The 21,455-nt window shown below is 55.5% G+C and overlaps 1 protein-coding gene across 4 annotated transcripts in view; it reads left to right on the top strand.

Annotated features, from left to right (window-relative positions):
- The window catches only part of LOC132382867 (sarcoplasmic/endoplasmic reticulum calcium ATPase 1), a 111,617-nt gene that overhangs the window by 34,595 nt on the left and 55,567 nt on the right, over positions 1 to 21,455 (top strand). For 3 of the 4 annotated variants that reach the window (XR_009508485.1, XM_059953346.1, XM_059953345.1), the window contains exons 18-19: positions 2,441 to 2,558; positions 2,950 to 3,067. Coding sequence is in view for 3 of the 4 variants with exons in the window: in XM_059953346.1 (XP_059809329.1) it covers positions 2,441 to 2,558; positions 2,950 to 3,067 (236 nt within the window). In the remaining variant the exon portion in view is untranslated. Of the gene's footprint in view, positions 1 to 2,440; positions 2,559 to 2,949; positions 3,068 to 13,408; positions 15,661 to 21,455 lie in introns of those variants that run through there. The other variant, XM_059953347.1, reaches the window with a different exon arrangement.

Raw genomic sequence — 21,455 nt, 5'->3', positions numbered from 1 at the left:
CTGTCTGGACTAGAGAGGTTGCAGAGGAGATTCATCAGGATGCTGCCTGGATTGGAGAGGTTGCAGAGGAGATTCATCAGGATGCTGCCTGGATTGGAGAGGGTGCAGAGGAGATTCACCAGGATGCTGCCTGGATTAGAGAGGGTGCAGAGGAGATTCACCAGGATGCTGCCTGGATTGGAGAGGGTGCAGAGGAGATTCACCAGGATGCTGCCTGGACTAGAGAGGGTGCAGAGGAGATTCACCAGGATGCTGCCTGGATTAGAGAGGGTGCAGAGGGGATTCACCAGGATGCTGTCTGGATTGGAGAGCGTGCAGAGGGGATTCACCAGGATGCTGTCTGGACTAGGGAGGGTGCAGAGGAGATTCACCAGGATTCTGCCTGGATTAGAGAGGGTGCAGAGGGGATTCACCAGTATGCTGCCTGGACTAGAGAGCATGTCATGAGAGGAGGTTGACTGAGATTTGCCTTTCTCATTAGAGCAAAGGAGGATTAGGGATGACCTGTTAGAGATGTATAAGATGATAAGAGGTATCAATAGAGTGAACCCTCAGAGACGCTTTCCCATGTGGAAATGGCTAGTGTGAGGGGACATTGTTACTTTTAGGTGCTTGCAAGAAATTATAGGGGAATGTCAGAGACAGTATTTTTTAACACAGTGTGGTGGGTGTGTGGGACATGCTGCTGGGCTGCTGGTAGAGGAAGACACGTTAGGAGCATTTAGGAATCTCTTAGATAGCTACATAAATGAGAATAAAATGGAAGGTTTGTAGGATGAAAGGATTAGATTGATCTTAAAAGTTTGTCACAAGATCATGGACTGAAGGGCCTGTATGACTGTCCTTATGTTCAATGTTACTGATTCAGGCAGAGGGACAGAAAGGGGCATAAGCAGTCAGCTGGGATGTCAGGACAGTCAGCAGAAGGGATGGGGAAATAGGCAGCTCAGATATCAGGACGCAGAAGGAATGGTGGACAGAAAGGGGTGTAAACGGTCAGCTGGGATATCGGGACGGTCAACAGGAGGGATTACAGCTGCTAGACCCTCATTTTATATGCCCACAACTGATCTGCCCCCATCCCCCATCTCCCACAGTGATGGTTCACTCCCCCCCCCCTCCCCACTAACCTCCTAACCTCCTCACCTCATGCCTCAATTCAGCTCTGAGTGATCACGTGATAACTAAACTCTGGGCAACTGCAAAACAATTAATCTCTGAGTGAACACAGATATTCCTACCATTCGAAAAATGATAACAGCTGTCTGCGCCTCTCATAATCTTGTAAGCAAGTGAGGAGTGTTGCTTTTTGGGAAGTCAGATCATAGTACAACACGTACACGAATGGCAGGTGCTAAGGGGAGAGTGACGCGTTGTCACGGGCGGAGGACAGCGTATACACTAGCAATCATCAGTTGGGGTCTGTGTACGGGGGTTGCGACTGCATATTGCAGTTGGACGAGCCATTGGTGAGGCTGCAGTCACTTCACCGCTCCTCATGCACATGAAGGAATAAGATCACAGATGACACAAAGATTGGTGGAGTTGTGGACAGATAGAGATCAGTTACAGATACGGCAGAGAAATGGCCAATGGAGTTTCTACAGACACCAACCCCTCTCCTGGCTCAGTACAATCATCATGTTTGTCAGCAGTCAGTTGGACCCGTGGGCAGCAAAGATGACGGAGGACACAGCGGGATAGAGATCAGTTACAGATACGGCAGAGAAATGGCCAATGGAGTTTAATCCGGCCAGGAATGAGGTGTTACACTTTGGGAGGTCAAATGCAACGGGACTGGGCACAGTTAATGGCAGGACCCTTAACTGTGTTGACCTACGGAGGGATCCTGGGACAATGCCCAGAGCTCCCCGAAGGTGGCCACACAGGTTGACAGGGTGCTAAGGGAGGTGTGCAGCATGTTTGCCTTTATTAGTCGAGGCACTGAGTTCAAAAGTCAGGAAGTTATGTTGCAGCTTTATAAACCTCTGGTCCAGCTGCATCTAGTTCTGGTTGCCCCGCTACAGGACGGGTGTGGGGACTTTGGAGAGGGCGTAGAAGAGGCTCACCAAGATGCTGCCTGGATTTCAAGGGCCTGAGCTGGGAGGGGTCGGACAAACTTGTTTTCTCTGGAGCGACAGAGGATGAGGGGAGACCTGATCGAGGTTTACAGGATTACGAGAGAGACAGACAGCCAGTATAGCCGGTATATTTCTCCCCAGGGTGAATATGTCTAATACTAGATGGTGTGCAGTTAAGGTGAGAGTGTAAGTTTGAAGGTGTGCAGCACGCGTTTTACACAGACCAGTGGGTGCCTGGAATGTGCTGCCCATGTGGTGATAGAGACAGATAGAACAGAATAATTAGGGTTGCTATTACCCCCCCCCCAGTCTCCTGGTGCTGGCTAACCTTCCAATGGGACTTTCTTGTGTCTCCACAGTCTGTCTGAGAATCAGTCTCTGGTGCGAATGCCTCCCTGGTTGAATTGCTGGCTGCTGGGAGCCATCTGTCTCTCCATGTCTCTGCACTTCTTCATTCTCTACGTCGACCCAATGCCTGTAAGTACTGTGTGTGTGCGCGTGTCTGTGTGTGTGTGTGTGTGTGTGTGTGTGTGTGTGTGTGTGTGTGGGTGCGTGTGTGTGTGTGTCTGAGAGAGAGATGCACTCTGTGTGTGTGTGTGTGTGTGAGAGAGATGCACTCTGTGTGTGTGTGGGTGCGTGTGTGTGTGTGTGTGTGAGAGAGAGATGCACTCTGTGTGTGTATATGTGTGTGAGAGAGATGCACTGTGTGTGTGTGTGTGAGAGAGATGCACTCTGTGTGTGTGTGTGTGTGTGTGTGTGTGTGTGAGAGAGCGATACATGCACACTGTGTCTGTGAGAGAGAGAGAGATACTCTCTTCCCCCATCACTCCCTCTGGTCTAACTGCTCTGTTCTCTCTCCCTCCCTCAGCTGGTCTTCAAGTTGACTCACTTGAATTTCACACAGTGGTGGGTGGTGTTGAAGATTTCCTTCCCAGTTATCCTTCTAGACGAGGTGTTGAAATTCATTGCCCGTAACTACCTGGAGGGTAAGGACAGCAGACCGGTATACTCACCCCACAATGCATCCAGATCCCACACAGTCTATATCCCCCACCCCCCAGCAAAACAGAGACGGAAAGGGTTTAGGGGATGGAGGGGTTCACAGGGACCCGGTGTAGGGGAGGGAGGGGTTCACAGGGACCCGGTGTAGGGGAGGGAGGGGTTCACAGGGACCCGGTGTAGGGGAGGGAGGGGTTCACAGGGACCCGGTGTAGGGGAGGGAGGGGTTCACAGGGACCCGGTGTAGGGGAGGGAGTGGTTCACAGGGACCCGGTGTAGGGGAGGGAGGGGTTCACAGGGAGCCGGTGTAGGGGGGGAGGGGTTCACAGGGACCCGGTGTAGGGGAGGGAGGGGTTCACAGGGACCCGGTGTAGGGGAGGGAGGGGTTCACAGGGAGCCTGTGTAGGGGAGGGAGTGGTTCACAGGGACCCGGTGTAGGGGAGGGAGGGGTTCACAGGGACCCGGTGTAGGGGAGGGAGGGATTCACAGGGAGACAGTGTAGGGGAGGGAGTGGTTCACAGGGAGACAGTATAGGAGAGGGAGTGGTTCACAGGGACCCGGTGTAGGGGAGGGAGGGGTTCACAGGGACCCAGTGTAGGGGAGGGAGGGGTTCACAGGGACCCGGTGTAGGGGAGGGAGGGGTTCACAGGGACCCGGTGTAGGGGAGGGAGGGGTTCACAGGGACCCGGTGTAGGGGAGGGAGTGGTTCACAGGGACCCGGTGTAGGGGAGGGAGGGGTTCACAGGGAGCCGGTGTAGGGGTGGGAGGGGTTCACAGGGACCCGGTGTAGGGGAGGGAGGGGTTCACAGGGACCCGGTGTAGGGGAGGGAGGGGTTCACAGGGAGCCTGTGTAGGGGAGGGAGTGGTTCACAGGGACCCGGTGTAGGGGAGGGAGGGGTTCACAGGGACCCGGTGTAGGGGAGGGAGGGATTCACAGGGAGACAGTGTAGGGGAGGGAGTGGTTCACAGGGAGACAGTGTAGGGGAGGGAGTGGTTCACAGGGACCCGGTGTAGGGGAGGGAGGGGTTCACAGTGACCCGGTGTAGGGGAGGGAGGGGTTCACAGGGAGCCGGTGTAGGGGAGGGAGGGGTTCACAGGGACCCGGTGTAGGGAAGGGAGGGGTTCACAGTGACCCGGTGTAGGGGAGGGAGGGGTTCACAGGGACCCGGTGTAGGGGAGGGAGGGGTTCACAGTGACCCGGTGTAGGGGAGGGAGGGGTTCACAGGGAGCCTGTGTAGGGGAGGGAGTGGTTCACAGGGACCCGGTGTAGGGGAGGGAGGGGTTCACAGTGACCCGGTGTAGGGGAGGGAGGGTTCACAGGGACCCGGTGTAGGGGAGGGAGGGGTTCACAGGGAGCCTGTGTAGGGGAGGGAGGGTTCACAGGGACCCGGTGTAGGGGAGGGAGGGGTTCACAGTGACCCGGTGTAGGGGAGGGAGGGGTTCACAGGGACCCGGTGTAGGGGAGGGAGGGGTTCACAGGGAGCCTGTGTAGGGGAGGGAGTGGTTCACAGGGACCCGGTGTAGGGGAGGGAGGGGTTCACAGGGACCCGGTGTAGGGGAGTGAGGGGTTCACAGGGAGCCGGTGTAGGGGTGGGAGGGGTTCACAGGGACCCGGTGTAGGGGAGGGAGGGGTTCACAGGGAGCCGGTGTAGGGGAGGGAGGGATTCACCGGGACCCAGTGTAGGGGAGGGAGTGGTTCACAGGGACCCGGTGTAGGGGAGGGAGGGGTTCACAGGGAGCCGGTGTAGGGGAGGGAGGGATTCACCGGGACCCAGTGTAGGGGAGGGAGTGGTTCACAGGGACCCGGTGTAGGGGAGGGAGGGGTTCACAGGGAGCCGGTGTAGGGGAGGGAGGGGTTCACAAGGACCCGGTGTAGGGGAGGGAGGAGTTCACAGGAACCCGGTGTAGTGGAGGGAGTGGTTCACAGGGACCCGGTGTAGGGGAGGGAGTGGTTCACAGGGACCCGGTGTAGGGGAGGGAGGGGTTCACAGGGACCCGGTGTAGGGGAGGGAGGGGTTCACAGGGAGCCTGTGTAGGGGAGGGAGTGGTTCACAGGGACCCGGTGTAGGGGAGGGAGGGGTTCACAGGGAGCCTGTGTAGGGGAGGGAGTGGTTCACAGGGACCCGGTGTAGGGTAGGGAGGGATTCACAGGGACCCGGTATAGGGGAGGGAGGGGTTCACAGGGACCCGGTGTAGGGGAGGGAGGGATTCACAGGGACCCGGTGTAGGGGAGGGAGGGATTCACAGGGAGCCGGTGTAGGGGAGGGAGGGGTTCACAGGGAGCCGGTGTAGGGGAGGGAGGGATTCACAGGGACCCGGTGTAGGGGAGGGAGGGGTTCACAGGGACCCGGTGTAGGGGAGGGACGGGTTCACAGGGACCCGGTGTAGGGGAGGGAGGGATTCACAGGGACCCGGTGTAGGGGAGGGAGGGATTCACAGGGACCCGGTGTAGGGGAGGGAGGGGTTCACAGGGACCCGGTGTAGTGGAGGGAGGGGTTCACAGGGACCCGGTGTAGGGGAGGGAGGGATTCACAGTGACCCGGTGTAGGGGAGGGAGGGATTCACAGGGAGCCGGTGTAGGGGTGGGAGGGGTTCACAGGGAGCCGGTGTAGGGGAGGGAGGGATTCACAGGGAGCCGGTGTAGGGGAGGGAGGGGTTCACAGGGAGCCGGTGTAGGGGAGGGAGGGATTCACAGGGACCCGGTGTAGGGGAGGGAGGGGTTCACAGGGACCCGGTGTAGGGGAGGGACAGGTTCACAGGGACCCGGTGTAGGGGAGGGAGGGATTCACAGGGACCCGGTGTAGGGGAGGGAGGGATTCACAGGGACCCGGTGTAGGGGAGGGAGGGGTTCACATGGACCCGTGTAGGGGAGGGACGGGTTCACAGGGAGCCTGTGTAGGGGAGGGAGTGGTTCACAGGGACCCAGTGTAGGGGAGGGAGGGGTTCACAGGGAGCCGGTGTAGGGGATGGAGTGGTTCACAGGGACCCGGTGTAGGGGAGGGAGGGGTTCACAGGGACCCGGTGTAGGGGAGGGAGGGGTTCACAGGGACCCGGTGTAGTGGAGGGAGGGGTTCACAGGGACCCGGTGTAGGGGAGGGAGGGGTTCACAGGGAGCCGGTGTAGGGGAGGGAGGGGTTCACAAGGACCCGGTGTAGGGGAGGGAGGAGTTCACAGGAACCCGGTGTAGTGGAGGGAGTGGTTCACAGGGACCCGGTGTAGGGGAGGGAGTGGTTCACAGGGACCCGGTGTAGGGGAGGGAGGGGTTCACAGGGACCCGGTGTAGGGGAGGGAGGGGTTCACAGGGAGCCTGTGTAGGGGAGGGAGTGGTTCACAGGGACCCGGTGTAGGGTAGGGAGGGATTCACAGGGACCCGGTATAGGGGAGGGAGGGGTTCACAGGGACCCGGTGTAGGGGAGGGAGGGATTCACAGGGACCCGGTGTAGGGGAGGGAGGGATTCACAGGGAGCCGGTGTAGGGGAGGGAGGGGTTCACAGGGAGCCGGTGTAGGGGAGGGAGGGATTCACAGGGACCCGGTGTAGGGGAGGGAGGGGTTCACAGGGACCCGGTGTAGGGGAGGGACGGGTTCACAGGGACCCGGTGTAGGGGAGGGAGGGATTCACAGGGACCCGGTGTAGGGGAGGGAGGGATTCACAGGGACCCGGTGTAGGGGAGGGAGGGGTTCACAGGGACCCGGTGTAGTGGAGGGAGGGGTTCACAGGGACCCGGTGTAGGGGAGGGAGGGATTCACAGTGACCCGGTGTAGGGGAGGGAGGGATTCACAGGGAGCCGGTGTAGGGGTGGGAGGGGTTCACAGGGAGCCGGTGTAGGGGAGGGAGGGATTCACAGGGAGCCGGTGTAGGGGAGGGAGGGGTTCACAGGGAGCCGGTGTAGGGGAGGGAGGGATTCACAGGGACCCGGTGTAGGGGAGGGAGGGGTTCACAGGGACCCGGTGTAGGGGAGGGACGGGTTCACAGGGACCCGGTGTAGGGGAGGGAGGGATTCACAGGGACCCGGTGTAGGGGAGGGAGGGATTCACAGGGACCCGGTGTAGGGGAGGGGAGGGGTTCACATGGACCCGTGTAGGGGAGGGACGGGTTCACAGGGAGCCTGTGTAGGGGAGGGAGTGGTTCACAGGGACCCAGTGTAGGGGGAGGGAGGGGTTCACAGGGAGCCGGTGTAGGGGATGGAGTGGTTCACAGGGACCCGGTGTAGGGGAGGGAGGGGTTCACAGGGACCCGGTGTAGGGGAGGGAGGGGTTCACAGGGACCCGGTGTAGTGGAGGGAGGGGTTCACAGGGACCCGGTGTAGGGGAGGGAGGGATTCACAGGGACCCGGTGTAGGGGAGGGAGGGATTCACAGTGACCCGGTGTAGGGGAGGGAGGGATTCTCAGTGACCCGGTGTAGGGGAGGGAGGGGTTCACAGGGACCCGGTGTAGGGGAGGGAGGGGTTCACAGGGAGCCTGTGTAGGGGAGGGAGGGGTTCACAGGGACCCGGTGTAGGGTAGGGAGGGGTTCACAGGGACCCAGTGTAGGGGAGGGAGGGGTTCACAGGGAGCCGGTGTAGGGGTGGGAGGGGTTCACAGGGACCCAGTGTAGGGGAGGGAGGGGTTCACAGTGACCCGGTGTAGGGGAGGGAGGGGTTCACAGGGAGCCGGTGTAGGGGAGGGAGGGGTTCACAGGGACCCGGTGTAGGGAAGGGAGGGGTTCACAGTGACCCGGTGTAGGGGAGGGAGGGGTTCACAGGGACCCGGTGTAGGGGAGGGAGGGGTTCACAGTGACCCGGTGTAGGGGAGGGAGGGGTTCACAGGGAGCCTGTGTAGGGGAGGGAGTGGTTCACAGGGACCCGGTGTAGGGGAGGGAGGGGTTCACAGTGACCCGGTGTAGGGGAGGGAGGGTTCACAGGGACCCGGTGTAGGGGAGGGAGGGGTTCACAGGGAGCCTGTGTAGGGGAGGGAGGGTTCACAGGGACCCGGTGTAGGGGAGGGAGGGGTTCACAGTGACCCGGTGTAGGGGAGGGAGGGGTTCACAGGGACCCGGTGTAGGGGAGGGAGGGGTTCACAGGGAGCCTGTGTAGGGGAGGGAGTGGTTCACAGGGACCCGGTGTAGGGGAGGGAGGGGTTCACAGGGACCCGGTGTAGGGGAGTGAGGGGTTCACAGGGAGCCGGTGTAGGGGTGGGAGGGGTTCACAGGGACCCGGTGTAGGGGAGGGAGGGGTTCACAGGGAGCCGGTGTAGGGGAGGGAGGGATTCACCGGGACCCAGTGTAGGGGAGGGAGTGGTTCACAGGGACCCGGTGTAGGGGAGGGAGGGGTTCACAGGGAGCCGGTGTAGGGGAGGGAGGGATTCACCGGGACCCAGTGTAGGGGAGGGAGTGGTTCACAGGGACCCGGTGTAGGGGAGGGAGGGGTTCACAGGGAGCCGGTGTAGGGGAGGGAGGGGTTCACAAGGACCCGGTGTAGGGGAGGGAGGAGTTCACAGGAACCCGGTGTAGTGGAGGGAGTGGTTCACAGGGACCCGGTGTAGGGGAGGGAGTGGTTCACAGGGACCCGGTGTAGGGGAGGGAGGGGTTCACAGGGACCCGGTGTAGGGGAGGGAGGGGTTCACAGGGAGCCTGTGTAGGGGAGGGAGTGGTTCACAGGGACCCGGTGTAGGGGAGGGAGGGGTTCACAGGGAGCCTGTGTAGGGGAGGGAGTGGTTCACAGGGACCCGGTGTAGGGTAGGGAGGGATTCACAGGGACCCGGTATAGGGGAGGGAGGGGTTCACAGGGACCCGGTGTAGGGGAGGGAGGGATTCACAGGGACCCGGTGTAGGGGAGGGAGGGATTCACAGGGAGCCGGTGTAGGGGAGGGAGGGGTTCACAGGGAGCCGGTGTAGGGGAGGGAGGGATTCACAGGGACCCGGTGTAGGGGAGGGAGGGGTTCACAGGGACCCGGTGTAGGGGAGGGACGGGTTCACAGGGACCCGGTGTAGGGGAGGGAGGGATTCACAGGGACCCGGTGTAGGGGAGGGAGGGATTCACAGGGACCCGGTGTAGGGGAGGGAGGGGTTCACAGGGACCCGGTGTAGTGGAGGGAGGGGTTCACAGGGACCCGGTGTAGGGGAGGGAGGGATTCACAGTGACCCGGTGTAGGGGAGGGAGGGATTCACAGGGAGCCGGTGTAGGGGTGGGAGGGGTTCACAGGGAGCCGGTGTAGGGGAGGGAGGGATTCACAGGGAGCCGGTGTAGGGGAGGGAGGGGTTCACAGGGAGCCGGTGTAGGGGAGGGAGGGATTCACAGGGACCCGGTGTAGGGGAGGGAGGGGTTCACAGGGACCCGGTGTAGGGGAGGGACGGGTTCACAGGGACCCGGTGTAGGGGAGGGAGGGATTCACAGGGACCCGGTGTAGGGGAGGGAGGGATTCACAGGGACCCGGTGTAGGGGAGGGAGGGGTTCACATGGACCCGTGTAGGGGAGGGACGGGTTCACAGGGAGCCTGTGTAGGGGAGGGAGTGGTTCACAGGGACCCAGTGTAGGGGAGGGAGGGGTTCACAGGGAGCCGGTGTAGGGGATGGAGTGGTTCACAGGGACCCGGTGTAGGGGAGGGAGGGGTTCACAGGGACCCGGTGTAGGGGAGGGAGGGGTTCACAGGGACCCGGTGTAGTGGAGGGAGGGGTTCACAGGGACCCGGTGTAGGGGAGGGAGGGGTTCACAGGGAGCCGGTGTAGGGGAGGGAGGGGTTCACAAGGACCCGGTGTAGGGGAGGGAGGAGTTCACAGGAACCCGGTGTAGTGGAGGGAGTGGTTCACAGGGACCCGGTGTAGGGGAGGGAGTGGTTCACAGGGACCCGGTGTAGGGGAGGGAGGGGTTCACAGGGACCCGGTGTAGGGGAGGGAGGGGTTCACAGGGAGCCTGTGTAGGGGAGGGAGTGGTTCACAGGGACCCGGTGTAGGGTAGGGAGGGATTCACAGGGACCCGGTATAGGGGAGGGAGGGGTTCACAGGGACCCGGTGTAGGGGAGGGAGGGATTCACAGGGACCCGGTGTAGGGGAGGGAGGGATTCACAGGGAGCCGGTGTAGGGGAGGGAGGGGTTCACAGGGAGCCGGTGTAGGGGAGGGAGGGATTCACAGGGACCCGGTGTAGGGGAGGGAGGGGTTCACAGGGACCCGGTGTAGGGGAGGGACGGGTTCACAGGGACCCGGTGTAGGGGAGGGAGGGATTCACAGGGACCCGGTGTAGGGGAGGGAGGGATTCACAGGGACCCGGTGTAGGGGAGGGAGGGGTTCACAGGGACCCGGTGTAGTGGAGGGAGGGGTTCACAGGGACCCGGTGTAGGGGAGGGAGGGATTCACAGTGACCCGGTGTAGGGGAGGGAGGGATTCACAGGGAGCCGGTGTAGGGGTGGGAGGGGTTCACAGGGAGCCGGTGTAGGGGAGGGAGGGATTCACAGGGAGCCGGTGTAGGGGAGGGAGGGGTTCACAGGGAGCCGGTGTAGGGGAGGGAGGGATTCACAGGGACCCGGTGTAGGGGAGGGAGGGGTTCACAGGGACCCGGTGTAGGGGAGGGACGGGTTCACAGGGACCCGGTGTAGGGGAGGGAGGGATTCACAGGGACCCGGTGTAGGGGAGGGAGGGATTCACAGGGACCCGGTGTAGGGGAGGGAGGGGTTCACATGGACCCGTGTAGGGGAGGGACGGGTTCACAGGGAGCCTGTGTAGGGGAGGGAGTGGTTCACAGGGACCCAGTGTAGGGGAGGGAGGGGTTCACAGGGAGCCGGTGTAGGGGATGGAGTGGTTCACAGGGACCCGGTGTAGGGGAGGGAGGGGTTCACAGGGACCCGGTGTAGGGGAGGGAGGGGTTCACAGGGACCCGGTGTAGTGGAGGGAGGGGTTCACAGGGACCCGGTGTAGGGGAGGGAGGGATTCACAGGGACCCGGTGTAGGGGAGGGAGGGATTCACAGTGACCCGGTGTAGGGGAGGGAGGGATTCTCAGTGACCCGGTGTAGGGGAGGGAGGGGTTCACAGGGACCCGGTGTAGGGGAGGGAGGGGTTCACAGGGAGCCTGTGTAGGGGAGGGAGGGGTTCACAGGGACCCGGTGTAGGGTAGGGAGGGGTTCACAGGGACCCAGTGTAGGGGAGGGAGGGGTTCACAGGGAGCCGGTGTAGGGGTGGGAGGGGTTCACAGGGACCCAGTGTAGGGGAGGGAGGGGTTCACAGGGACCCGGTGTAGGGGAGGGAGGGGTTCACAGGGAGACGGTGTAGGGGAGGGAGGGGTTCACAGGGACCCGGTGTAAGGGAGGGAGGGGTTCACAGGGAGCCGGTGTAGGGGAGGGAGGGGTTCTCAGGGACCCGGTGTAGGGGAGGGAGTGGTTCACAGGGTCCCGGTGTAGGGGAGGGAGGGGTTCACAGGGAGCCGGTGTAGGGGAGGGAGGGGTTCACAGGGACCCGGTGTAGGGGAGGGAGGGATTCACAGGGACCCGGTGTAGGGGAGGGAGGGGTTCACAGGGAGCCGGTGTAGGGGTGGGAGGGGTTCACAGGGACCCGGAGTAGGGGTGGGAGGGATTCACCGGGAGCCGGTGTAGGGGAGGGAGGGGTTCACAGGGACCCGGTGTAGGGTAGGGAGGGGTTCACATGGACCCGGTGTAGGGGAGGGAGGGGTTCACAGGGACCCGGTGTAGGGGAGGGAGTGGTTCACAGGGACCCGGTGTAGATGAGGGAGGTGTTCACAGGGACCCTGTGTAGGGGAGGGAGGGGTTCACAGGGAGCCGGTGTAGGGGTGGGAGGGGTTCACAGGGACCCGGTGTAGGGGAGGGAGGGATTCACAGGGAGCCGGTGTAGGGGTGGGAGGGGTTCACAGGGAGCCTGTGTAGGGGAGGGAGGGATTCACAGGGACCCGGTGTAGGGGAGGGAGGGGTTCACAGGGACCCGGTGTAGGGGAGGGAGGGATTCACAGGGAGCCGGTGTAGGGGTGGGAGGGGTTCACAGGGAGCCTGTGTAGGGGAGGGAGGGATTCACAGGGACCCGGTGTAGGGGAGGGAGGGGTTCACAGGGAGCCGGTGTAGGGGTGGGAGGGGTTCACAGGGAGCCGGTGTAGGGGTGGGAGGGGTTCACAGGGAGCCTGTGTAGGGGAGGGAGGGATTCACAGGGACCCGGTGTAGGGGAGGGAGGGATTCACAGGGACCCGGTGTAGGGGAGGGAGGGGTTCACAGGGAGCCGGTGTAGGGGTGGGAGGGGTTCACAGGGAGCCGGTGTAGGGGTGGGAGGGGTTCACAGGGAGCCTGTGTAGGGGAGGGAGGGATTCACAGGGACCCGGTGTAGGGGAGGGAGGGGTTCACAGGGACCCGGTGTAGGGGAGGGAGGGGTTCACATGGACCCGGTGTAGGGGAGGGAGGGGTTCACAGGGAGCCGGTGTAGGGGAGGGAGGGATTCACAGGGACCCGGTGTAGGGGAGGGAGGGGTTCACAGGGAGCCGGTGTAGGGGAGGGAGGGATTCACAGGAACCCGGTGTAGGTGAGGGAGGGGTTCACAGGGACCTGGTGTAGGGGAGGGGGTTCACAGGGAGCCGGTGTATGGGAGGGATTCGTAGTACTGAAATGTTGGTGGTGAAAGAGGCAGAGTGAGGGAATCAAGATGTCTAAAATGAGGAGTGTTTTCCAATCTGGAGAGGTTGGGCCTCTGGGATGACCTGGCAGTGTGATTAGACTCGTTAACTCATCAGGATTAGCCAAGTCTTGGATTCTGGATCCCTATCCTATTTGGAATACTGAGGAAGATATTTGGCTGACTGGCTTTCATCAGTCAGCTCTGAATACAGGAGTTCGGACATTATGTTGCGGCTGTACAAGATGTTGGTGAAGTTGCGTTTGGAATATTGTGTTCAGTTTTGTTCACCCTTCTTTAGGAAAGATGTAATTGAGCTGGACAGAGTGCAGAGGAGATTGACGAGCATGTTGCTGGGAATCAAGGGACAGAGTTATGGAAAGAGGATGGGCAGGTTGGGTCTTTGTTCTCTGGAGTATAGGAGGCTGAGGGGTGAATGTGCACGGTCTTTTAACCCAGGGTTGGGGAGTCAAGAACCAGAGGGCACAGGTTTGAGGTGAGAGGGGAGAGGTTTAATAGGGACCCGAGAGCAACATGTTAACCCAGAGGGTGGTCCATCTATGGAACGAGCTGTCAGAGGAAGTGTTTGAGGCAGGGACATTAACATTTAAAATCCACTCGAACAGGTACGTGGACAGGAAAGGAGAGATGGGTTGGCACAAACCTGTGGGCCGAAGGGCTTGTTTCGGCGCTGTGTGACTCTGTGGACTCTCCCAACCTCACCCTTCCCTCTCTGTTCTCTCTCCTCAGCTAAGTAAGACAGAGGAACTCGGGCGGATGGAAGATTAGTATATTGCCGTCTAAAACGGCTAAAGTAACGATAAAGCAAGTAATGCTCGCAAGAATTAAAGAGACAGAGGTCTTTCCATGGACCTTCGAGGAGCGTTTGGGGTTCAGCCTATGGACGGGAGGGGCTTTTAGTCCATTCCCATTTTGCACACGCTCAAAATTTCACCCCTTCCCCCTCCCACAACAAGAACTTACTTATCGCCTGTGAAGACAAAATAGACAGACCACTGCGACTTTCTCCTGATTCTGTCTGTTGGGAAGATGGGGCACTGGAGAGAGTGGAGAAAACCTTGCTTTCTCTCTCCTCCCACCTCCCAAAGCTTGACATCTCCCCTCCCCGTCCCATCTCCTCTCGATTCCCGACATATGTCCTGTTCGTCCCCATTCTCTGCATCCACCTCCTTCCCCTGTGTTCCAGCAAAAAGTGTGGTTCGTCCTCCTGTGTGTCGGGAGCCTGGTTTCACAGGAGAGGGCGGGTAGGGGAGAGTCAGTGAGGCAAGGTGGGCAAAAGCAGAGGGGGGTGTGGAAGAGTGAGGGAGGGAAGTGTCAGTGTCCTTTGAAGTGGGCAGGCTGCAGTCCGCCTAACTTCAAAGTGCTCTCCCACCCCACCCTCCAACACACCCCACTGACAGCAAGGAAATTTCCTTTGTACCTGCCTTTCAATGTTCCTATTCCCCCTTCCCTCATGCAATATCCCTCGCCCAACAATCAGGGTAAGAGCAAACTCCAATTTCCCCCTATTTACACCCTCTCTCTCCCTGCCACTCTCTCCCCCTTTCTCTTCACTCTCCCCAACCTCAGCCTCCCTTTACCCGCTTTCTTCCCCCTCTCTCCCCTTTCTTTCCTCCTCACCTTCTCTCCTCGTCCCTTTCTCTGCACCTTCTTTCTCTCCCCCATCATTCTCTCCATGTCCCTTCCCTTCCCTCTCTCCCCCAACTCTTTCTCATCCTCGCCCCCCCCCCAAGTACCATGTCACAGGATCAGTGTTGGGCCACGAGGCCCATCATGTATGTTACACCATTCAATCATGGCCGGTATTTATTTTGAACTCCATTCCTTTGTCTTCTCACCATTACCCTGAGCCATCTCTCCCCTCCACTACTCTCTCTCCTTTCTTCCTGTCCACCTACTTCCACTCCTCCTCCCTCTGCTGTAACTCCAGACTGTGTACCCTGTTCTATAATGAGAATAAAGTACAGCTCGTGGCTTGTTTCTCTGTCTCTGCATATTTCTTTCTCTCTCTCTCGATCACCGTCTCCCTCACCCTTTCTCTCTCTCCCTCCCCACTCTTTCTTCTCTCTCTCTCCCGTGTGCTGCTTCCTACCAGTTTTTGTCAAGATCGATCTCCATCACTGCAGATATGGAATGGAGGATGGTAGGTCTCTCTCATTCCAAAGAAATTAAAGTGGAGTTTATTGTCAGCTGCACAGATGTATTGAGAAACATCTTTGCAACATCACAGACACACAGCATCAGGTACACGACATCCGCAGGAAGACAGCAATGTAGTGTAAATTGTGTCCAGTTTTTACAGGAAAGAACACAAAAAGGTAAAAGGCCATTGTATCACAAAGTGGTCTCGGTGTTTCTGTACTGAGACGGTGGTTCGGATTGTGCTGGATAGTTCAAGAACTGAATGGTTGAAGGGAAGTCGTTGTTCTTGAACCTGGTGGTGAGGAACTTCAGGCTTCTGTACCTCCTGCCCGATGGGAGCTGTGGGAAGATGGCATGGCCCCAATGGTGGGGATTTTGATGGTGAACGTTGCCTTCTTGAGGCAGCCCCTCCGGGTACTAATGATAGTTGGAAGAGATACATCCATGATGTATTGGGCAGAATTTGCTACTGTCTGTTACTTCTTGCATTCCTACACATTCACATTGCCGTCCCAGAACATGAAGCCACCAGTCAGGACACTTCTAGAATCAAATCAGTTTTAATATCATATAACCATATAACAATCACAGCACGGAAACAGGCTATCTCGGCCCTCCTAGTCCGTGCTGAACTCTTAATCTCACCTAGTCCCACCTACCCGCACTCAGCCCATAACCCTCCACTCCTTTCCTGTCCATATACCTATCCAATTTTACCTTAAATGACACAACTGAACTGGCCTCTACTACTTCTACAGGAAGCTCATTCCACACAGCTATCACTCTCTGAGTAAAGAAATACCCCCTCGTGTTTCCCTTAAACTTCTGCCCCCTAACTCTCAAATCATGTCCTCTCGTTTGAATCTCCCCTACTCTCAATGGAAACAGCCTATTCACGTCAACTCTATCTATCCCTCTCAAAATTTTAAATACTTCGATCAAATGCCCCCCTCAACCTTCTACGCTCCAATGAATAGAGACCTAACTTGTTCAACCTTTCTCTGTAACTTAAGTGCTGAAACCCAGGTAACATCCTAGTAAATCGTCTCTGCACTCTCTCTAATTTATTGATATCTTTCCTATAATTCGGTGACCAGAACTTCACACAATATTCTAAATTTGGCCTTACCAATGCCTTGTACAATTTTAACATTACATTCCAACTTCTGTACTCAATGCTTTGATTTATAAAGGCCAGCGTTCCAAAAGCCTTCTTCACCACCCTATCTACATGAGACTCCACCTTCAGGGAACATGCACTGTTATTCCTAGATCTCTCTGTTCCTCTGCATTCCTCAATGCCCTACCATTTACCCTGTATGTTCTATTTGGATTATTCCTGCCAAAATGTAGAACCTCACACTTCTCAGCATTAAACTCCATCTGCCAACGTTCAGCCCATTCTTCTAACCGGCATAAATCTCCCTACAAGCTTTGAAAATCCACCTCATTATCCACAACACCTCCTACCTTAGTATCATCGGCATACTTACTAATCCAATTTATCACCCCATCATCCAGATCATTTATGTATATTACAAACAACATTGGGCCCAAAACAGATCCCTGAAGCACCCCGCTAGTCACCGGCCTCCATCCCGATAAACAATTAACCCCCACTACTCTCTGGCATCTCCCATCTAGCCACTGTTGAATCCATTTTATTACTCCAGCATTAATACCTAACGACTGAACCTTCTTAACTAACCTTCCATGTGGAACTTTGTCAAAGGCTTTGCTGAAGTCCATATAGACTACATCCACTGCCTTACCCTCGTCAACATTCCTCGTAACTTCTTCAAAAAATTCAATAAGGTTTGTCAAACATGACCTTCCACGCACAAATCCATGCTGGCTACTCCTAATCAGATCTTGTCTATCCAGATAATTATTAATACTATCTCTAAGAATACTTCCCATTAATTTATCCACCACTGATGTCAAACTGACAGGTCTATAATTGCTAGGCTTACTTCTAGAACCTTTTTAAACAATGGAACCACATGAGCAATACTCCAATCCTCCGGCACAATCCCCGTTTCCAATGACATCTTAAAGATCTCCGTCAAAGCTTCTGCTATTTCTACACAAACTTCCCTCAAGGTCCTGGGGCATATCCTGTCAGGACCCGGAGATTTATCCACTTTTAAATTTCTTAAAAGCGCCAGTACTTCCACCTCTTTAATTGTCATAGGTTCCATAACTTCCTTACTTGTTTCCTACACCTTACACAATTCAATATCCTTCTCCTTAGTGAATACCAAAGAGAAGAAATCGTTCAAAATCTCTCCCATCTCCCTCGGCTCCACACATAGCTGACCACTCTGATTCTCTAAGGGGCCAATTTTATCCCTCACTATCCTCTTGCTTTTAATATAACTGTAGAAACCTTTCGGATTTACTTTCACCTTATTTGCCAAACCAACCCCGTATCTTCTTTTAGCTTTTCTAATCTCTTTCTTAAGATTCCTTTTACATTCTTTATATTCCTCGAGCAATTCCTTTACTCCATGCTGCCTATATCTATTGTAGACATCTCTCTTTTTCCGAACCAAATTTCTAATATCCCTTGAAAACCATGGTGCTTTCAAACCTTTAACCTTTCCTTTCAACCTAACAGGAACATAAAGATTCTATACCCTCATAATTTCACCCTTAAATGACCTCCATTTCTCTATTACATCCTTCCCATAAAACAACTTGACCCAATCCACTCTCTCTAAATCCCTTCGCATCTCCTCAAAGTTAGCCTTTCTCTAATCAAAAATCTCAACTCTAGGTCCTGTCCTGTCCTCCATAATTATATTGAAGCTAATGCTATTGTGATCACTGGACCCGAAGTGCTCCCCAACACATACATCTGTCAGCTGACCTATCGCATTCCCTAACGGGAGATCCAACACTGCCCCATCTCTAGTCGGTACTTCTATGTATTGTTGCAAAAAACTATCCTGCACACATTTCACAAACTCTAAACCATCCAGCCCTTTTACAGAATGAGCTTCCCAGTCTACGTGTGGAAAATTAAAATCTCCCACAATCACCACCTTGTTTTTTACTACAAATATCTGCTATCTCCTTACACATTTGCTCTTCCAACTCACGCTCCCCATTAGGTGGCCTATAATACACTCCTATCAGTGTTACTACACCCTTCCCATTCCTCAATTCCACCCAAATAGCCTCCCTAGAGGAGCTCTCTAATCTGTCCTTCCAAAGCCCCGCCATAAGATTTTCTCGGACAAGCAATGCAACACCTCCTCCTCTGGCCCCTCCTACTCTATCACACCTGAAGCAACGAAATCCAGGAATATCACCGGCATATGTCTTGAAATTTGTTAACTTAGCAGCAGTACAATACTGTTATAGAAAAAAACTGAATTGCAGTAAATATATATATATATATATATATATATATATATGTGTGTGTGTGTGTGTGTGTGTGTGTGTGTGTATGTGTGTATGTGTGTATATATTAAATAAGTAGTGCAAAAACAGAAACAAATAATAAAGTTGTTAATTAAATATGAAAGGGCATGCCCTGGGTGGTGGGGGTCATTAACGATGGACGCTGCCTTTCTGAGGCACCGCTCCGTGAAGATGTCTTGGATACTATGGAGGTCAGTACCCATGATGGAGCTGACTAATTTTACCACTCTCTGCAGCTTACTTCATTCCTGTGCAGTAGCCCCCCCACCATACCTGACAGCGATGCAGCCTGTCAGAATGCCCTCCATGGTACATCTGTAGAAGTTTTCAAGTGTTTTAGGTGACAAGCCAAATTTCCTCAGACTCCTACTGAAGTATCGCCACTATCTTGCTTTCTCTGTAGCTGCATCAATATGTTGGGACCAGGTTAGATCCTCAGAGGTATTGACAGCCAGAAACTTGAAATTGCTCACTCTCTTCAGTTCTGATCCCCCTATGAGGATTGGTATGTGTTCCCTTGTCTTACTCTTTCTGTACAACTGTCGAAATTTGTTAAGAGTTTTCAGTAACAAGCTGATCCTCCTCAACCTGGGTGGCATGGTAGTAGTGGTTAGCACAACACTTTACAGTACCAGCGACCCTGCTGCTGCCTGTAAGGAGTTTGTACGCTCTGCCCGTGAATGCGTGGGTTTCCTCTGGGTGCTCTGGTTTCCTCCCACAGAGGGGCATTGATCGTGTGGATAGCCAGAGGTTTTTTCCCAGAGCTGGAATGGCTAACACGAGGGGGCATAGTTTTAAGGTGCTTGGAGTGTCAGAGGTAAGTCTCACAAAGAGAGAGTGGTAGGTACGTGGAATACACAGCCAGTGGAGGTGGGGAAGGCAGATACAACAGGGTCTTTTATCTTAGGTACATGGAGCTTAGAGAAATAGAGAGCTGTGCTCTTGGAAATTCTAGGCAGTTTCTAGAGTAGTTTACATGGTCAGCACAACATTGTGGGCCGAAGGGCCTGTAATGTGCTGTAGATTTCTATGTTCTATGTTTTGACAGATGGGAAGAGGAGAGAAAAGAAAATCTCTAGGTGGCTTCTTTTAAAGTTCAAAGTACATTTAATCTGAAAGAATGCATGCAGTATACAACTCTGAGATTCAGTAACAAAAACAAAGAAAACATCGATGGCACATCTACCTCGGTCTGAATACTCTGCATAGCAACATAGAAAACTTACAGCACAATAAAGGCCCTTTGGCCCACAAAGTTGTGTCGAAGATGTCCCTACCTTAGAAATTACTAGGCTTACCTATAGCCCTCTATTTTACTAAGCTCCATGTACCTATCTAAAAGTCTTGATTACCTGACTGGCAGACCACAATATGTGCGCTTGCAATTCTGTGTGTCAGACAGAGTGGTCAGCAGCACTGGGGCTCCATAGGGGACTGTCCTGTCTCCCTTTCTCTTCACCATCTACACCTCAACCTTCAGCTACTGCACAGAGTCTTGCCATCTTCAGAAGTTTTCTGATGACTCTGCCATAGTTGGATGCATCAGCAAGGGAGATGAGGCTGAGTACAGGGCTACGGTGGGAAACTTTGTCACATGGTGTGAGCAGAATCATCTACAGCTTAATGTGAAAAAGACTAAGGAGCTGGTGGTAGACCTAAGGAGGGCTAAGTCCAGTCAGTTGACCCCTGTTTCCATCCAAGGGGTTAGTGTGGACATGATGGAGGATTACAAATACCTGGGGATAAAAATTGACAATAAACTGGACTGGTCAAAGAACACTGAGGCTGTCTACAAGAACGGTCAGAGTCGTCTCTATTTCCTGAGGAGACTGAGGTCCTTTAACATCTGCCGGACGATGCTGAGGATGTTCTACGAGTCTGTAGTGGCCAGTGCTATCATGTTTGCTGTTGTGTGCTGGGGCAGCAGGCTGAGGGTAGCTGACACCAACAGAATCAACAAACTCATTCGTAAGGCCAGTGATGTTGTGGGGGTGGAACTGGACTCTCTGACGTGTCTGAAAAGAGGATTTTGTCCAAGTTGCATGCCATCTTGGACAATGTCTCCCATCCACTCCATAATGTACCGGTTAGCCACAGGAGTACAATCAGCCAGAGACTCATTCCACCGAGATGCAACACTGAGCGTCATAGGAAGTCATTCCTGCCTGTGGCCATCAAACTTTACAACTCCTCCCTCGGAGTGTCAGACACCCTGAGCCAATAGGCTGGTGCTGGACTTATTTCACCTTGGCATAATGTACCTATTATTTAATTATTTATGGTTTTATATTGCTATATTTCTACACTATTCTTGGTTGGTAAGACTTAACAAAACCCAATTTCCCTCAGGATCAATAAAGTATGTCTTTTAAATGACCCTATCGTATCCGCCTCCACCACCGTTGCCGGCAGCCCATTCCACGCACTCACCACTCTCTGCATAAAAAATTTACCCCTGACATCTCCTCTGTACCTGCTCCCCAGTACCTTAAACCTGTGTCCTCTTGTGGCAACCCTGGGAAAAAGCCTCAGACTATCCACATGATCAATGCCTCTCAGCATCTTGTACACCTCTAACAGGTCACCTCTCATCCTCCGTCGCTCCAAGGAGAAAAGGCCAAGTTCACTCAGCCTATTCTCATAAGGCATGCTCCCCAATCCAGGCAACATCCTTGTAAATCTCCTCTGCCCCCTTTCTATGACTTCCACATTGTTCCTGTAGTGAGGTGACTAGAACAGAGCACAGTACTCCAAGTGGGGTCTGACCAGGGTCCTATAAAGCTGCAACATTACCTCAGCTCCTAAATTCAATTCCAAGATTGATGAAGACCAAAACACCATACGCCGCCTTAACCACAGAATCAACCTGCACAGCTGCTTTGAGCGTCCTATGGAATGTGTGTAGGAGAGTAGGGGGAGTGTCAATGAGGAGGAAGGAGTGACGGGACAGTGTGGAGGGAGCTGTTTTCTTCTCCCTTCCACTCTGGGACTCTCTCTCCTCCCTGCCCTCTTTCCCCACTTTCCCTGACCCTATCCCTCAATCTCTCAGACACTTTTCTCCCTTCCTATTTTCCTTCCCCCCAATTTTTTCACTCTGCTTCCTCCCCTCGCCCTCCCCCTTTCTTTCCACTCTCACTCATGCTCACTCTCCCTCTCTGCTTCCTCTCCCTCCCCAACTCTCCCATATTCCCCCTACCACACCCCA

This window comes from Hypanus sabinus, chromosome 29, assembly GCF_030144855.1.
Source record: "Hypanus sabinus isolate sHypSab1 chromosome 29, sHypSab1.hap1, whole genome shotgun sequence".
Lineage (NCBI taxonomy): Eukaryota > Metazoa > Chordata > Chondrichthyes > Myliobatiformes > Dasyatidae > Hypanus > Hypanus sabinus.
Note: the sequence above shows the minus strand (reverse complement) of the source record. Positions and strands in the feature narration are given on the sequence as shown.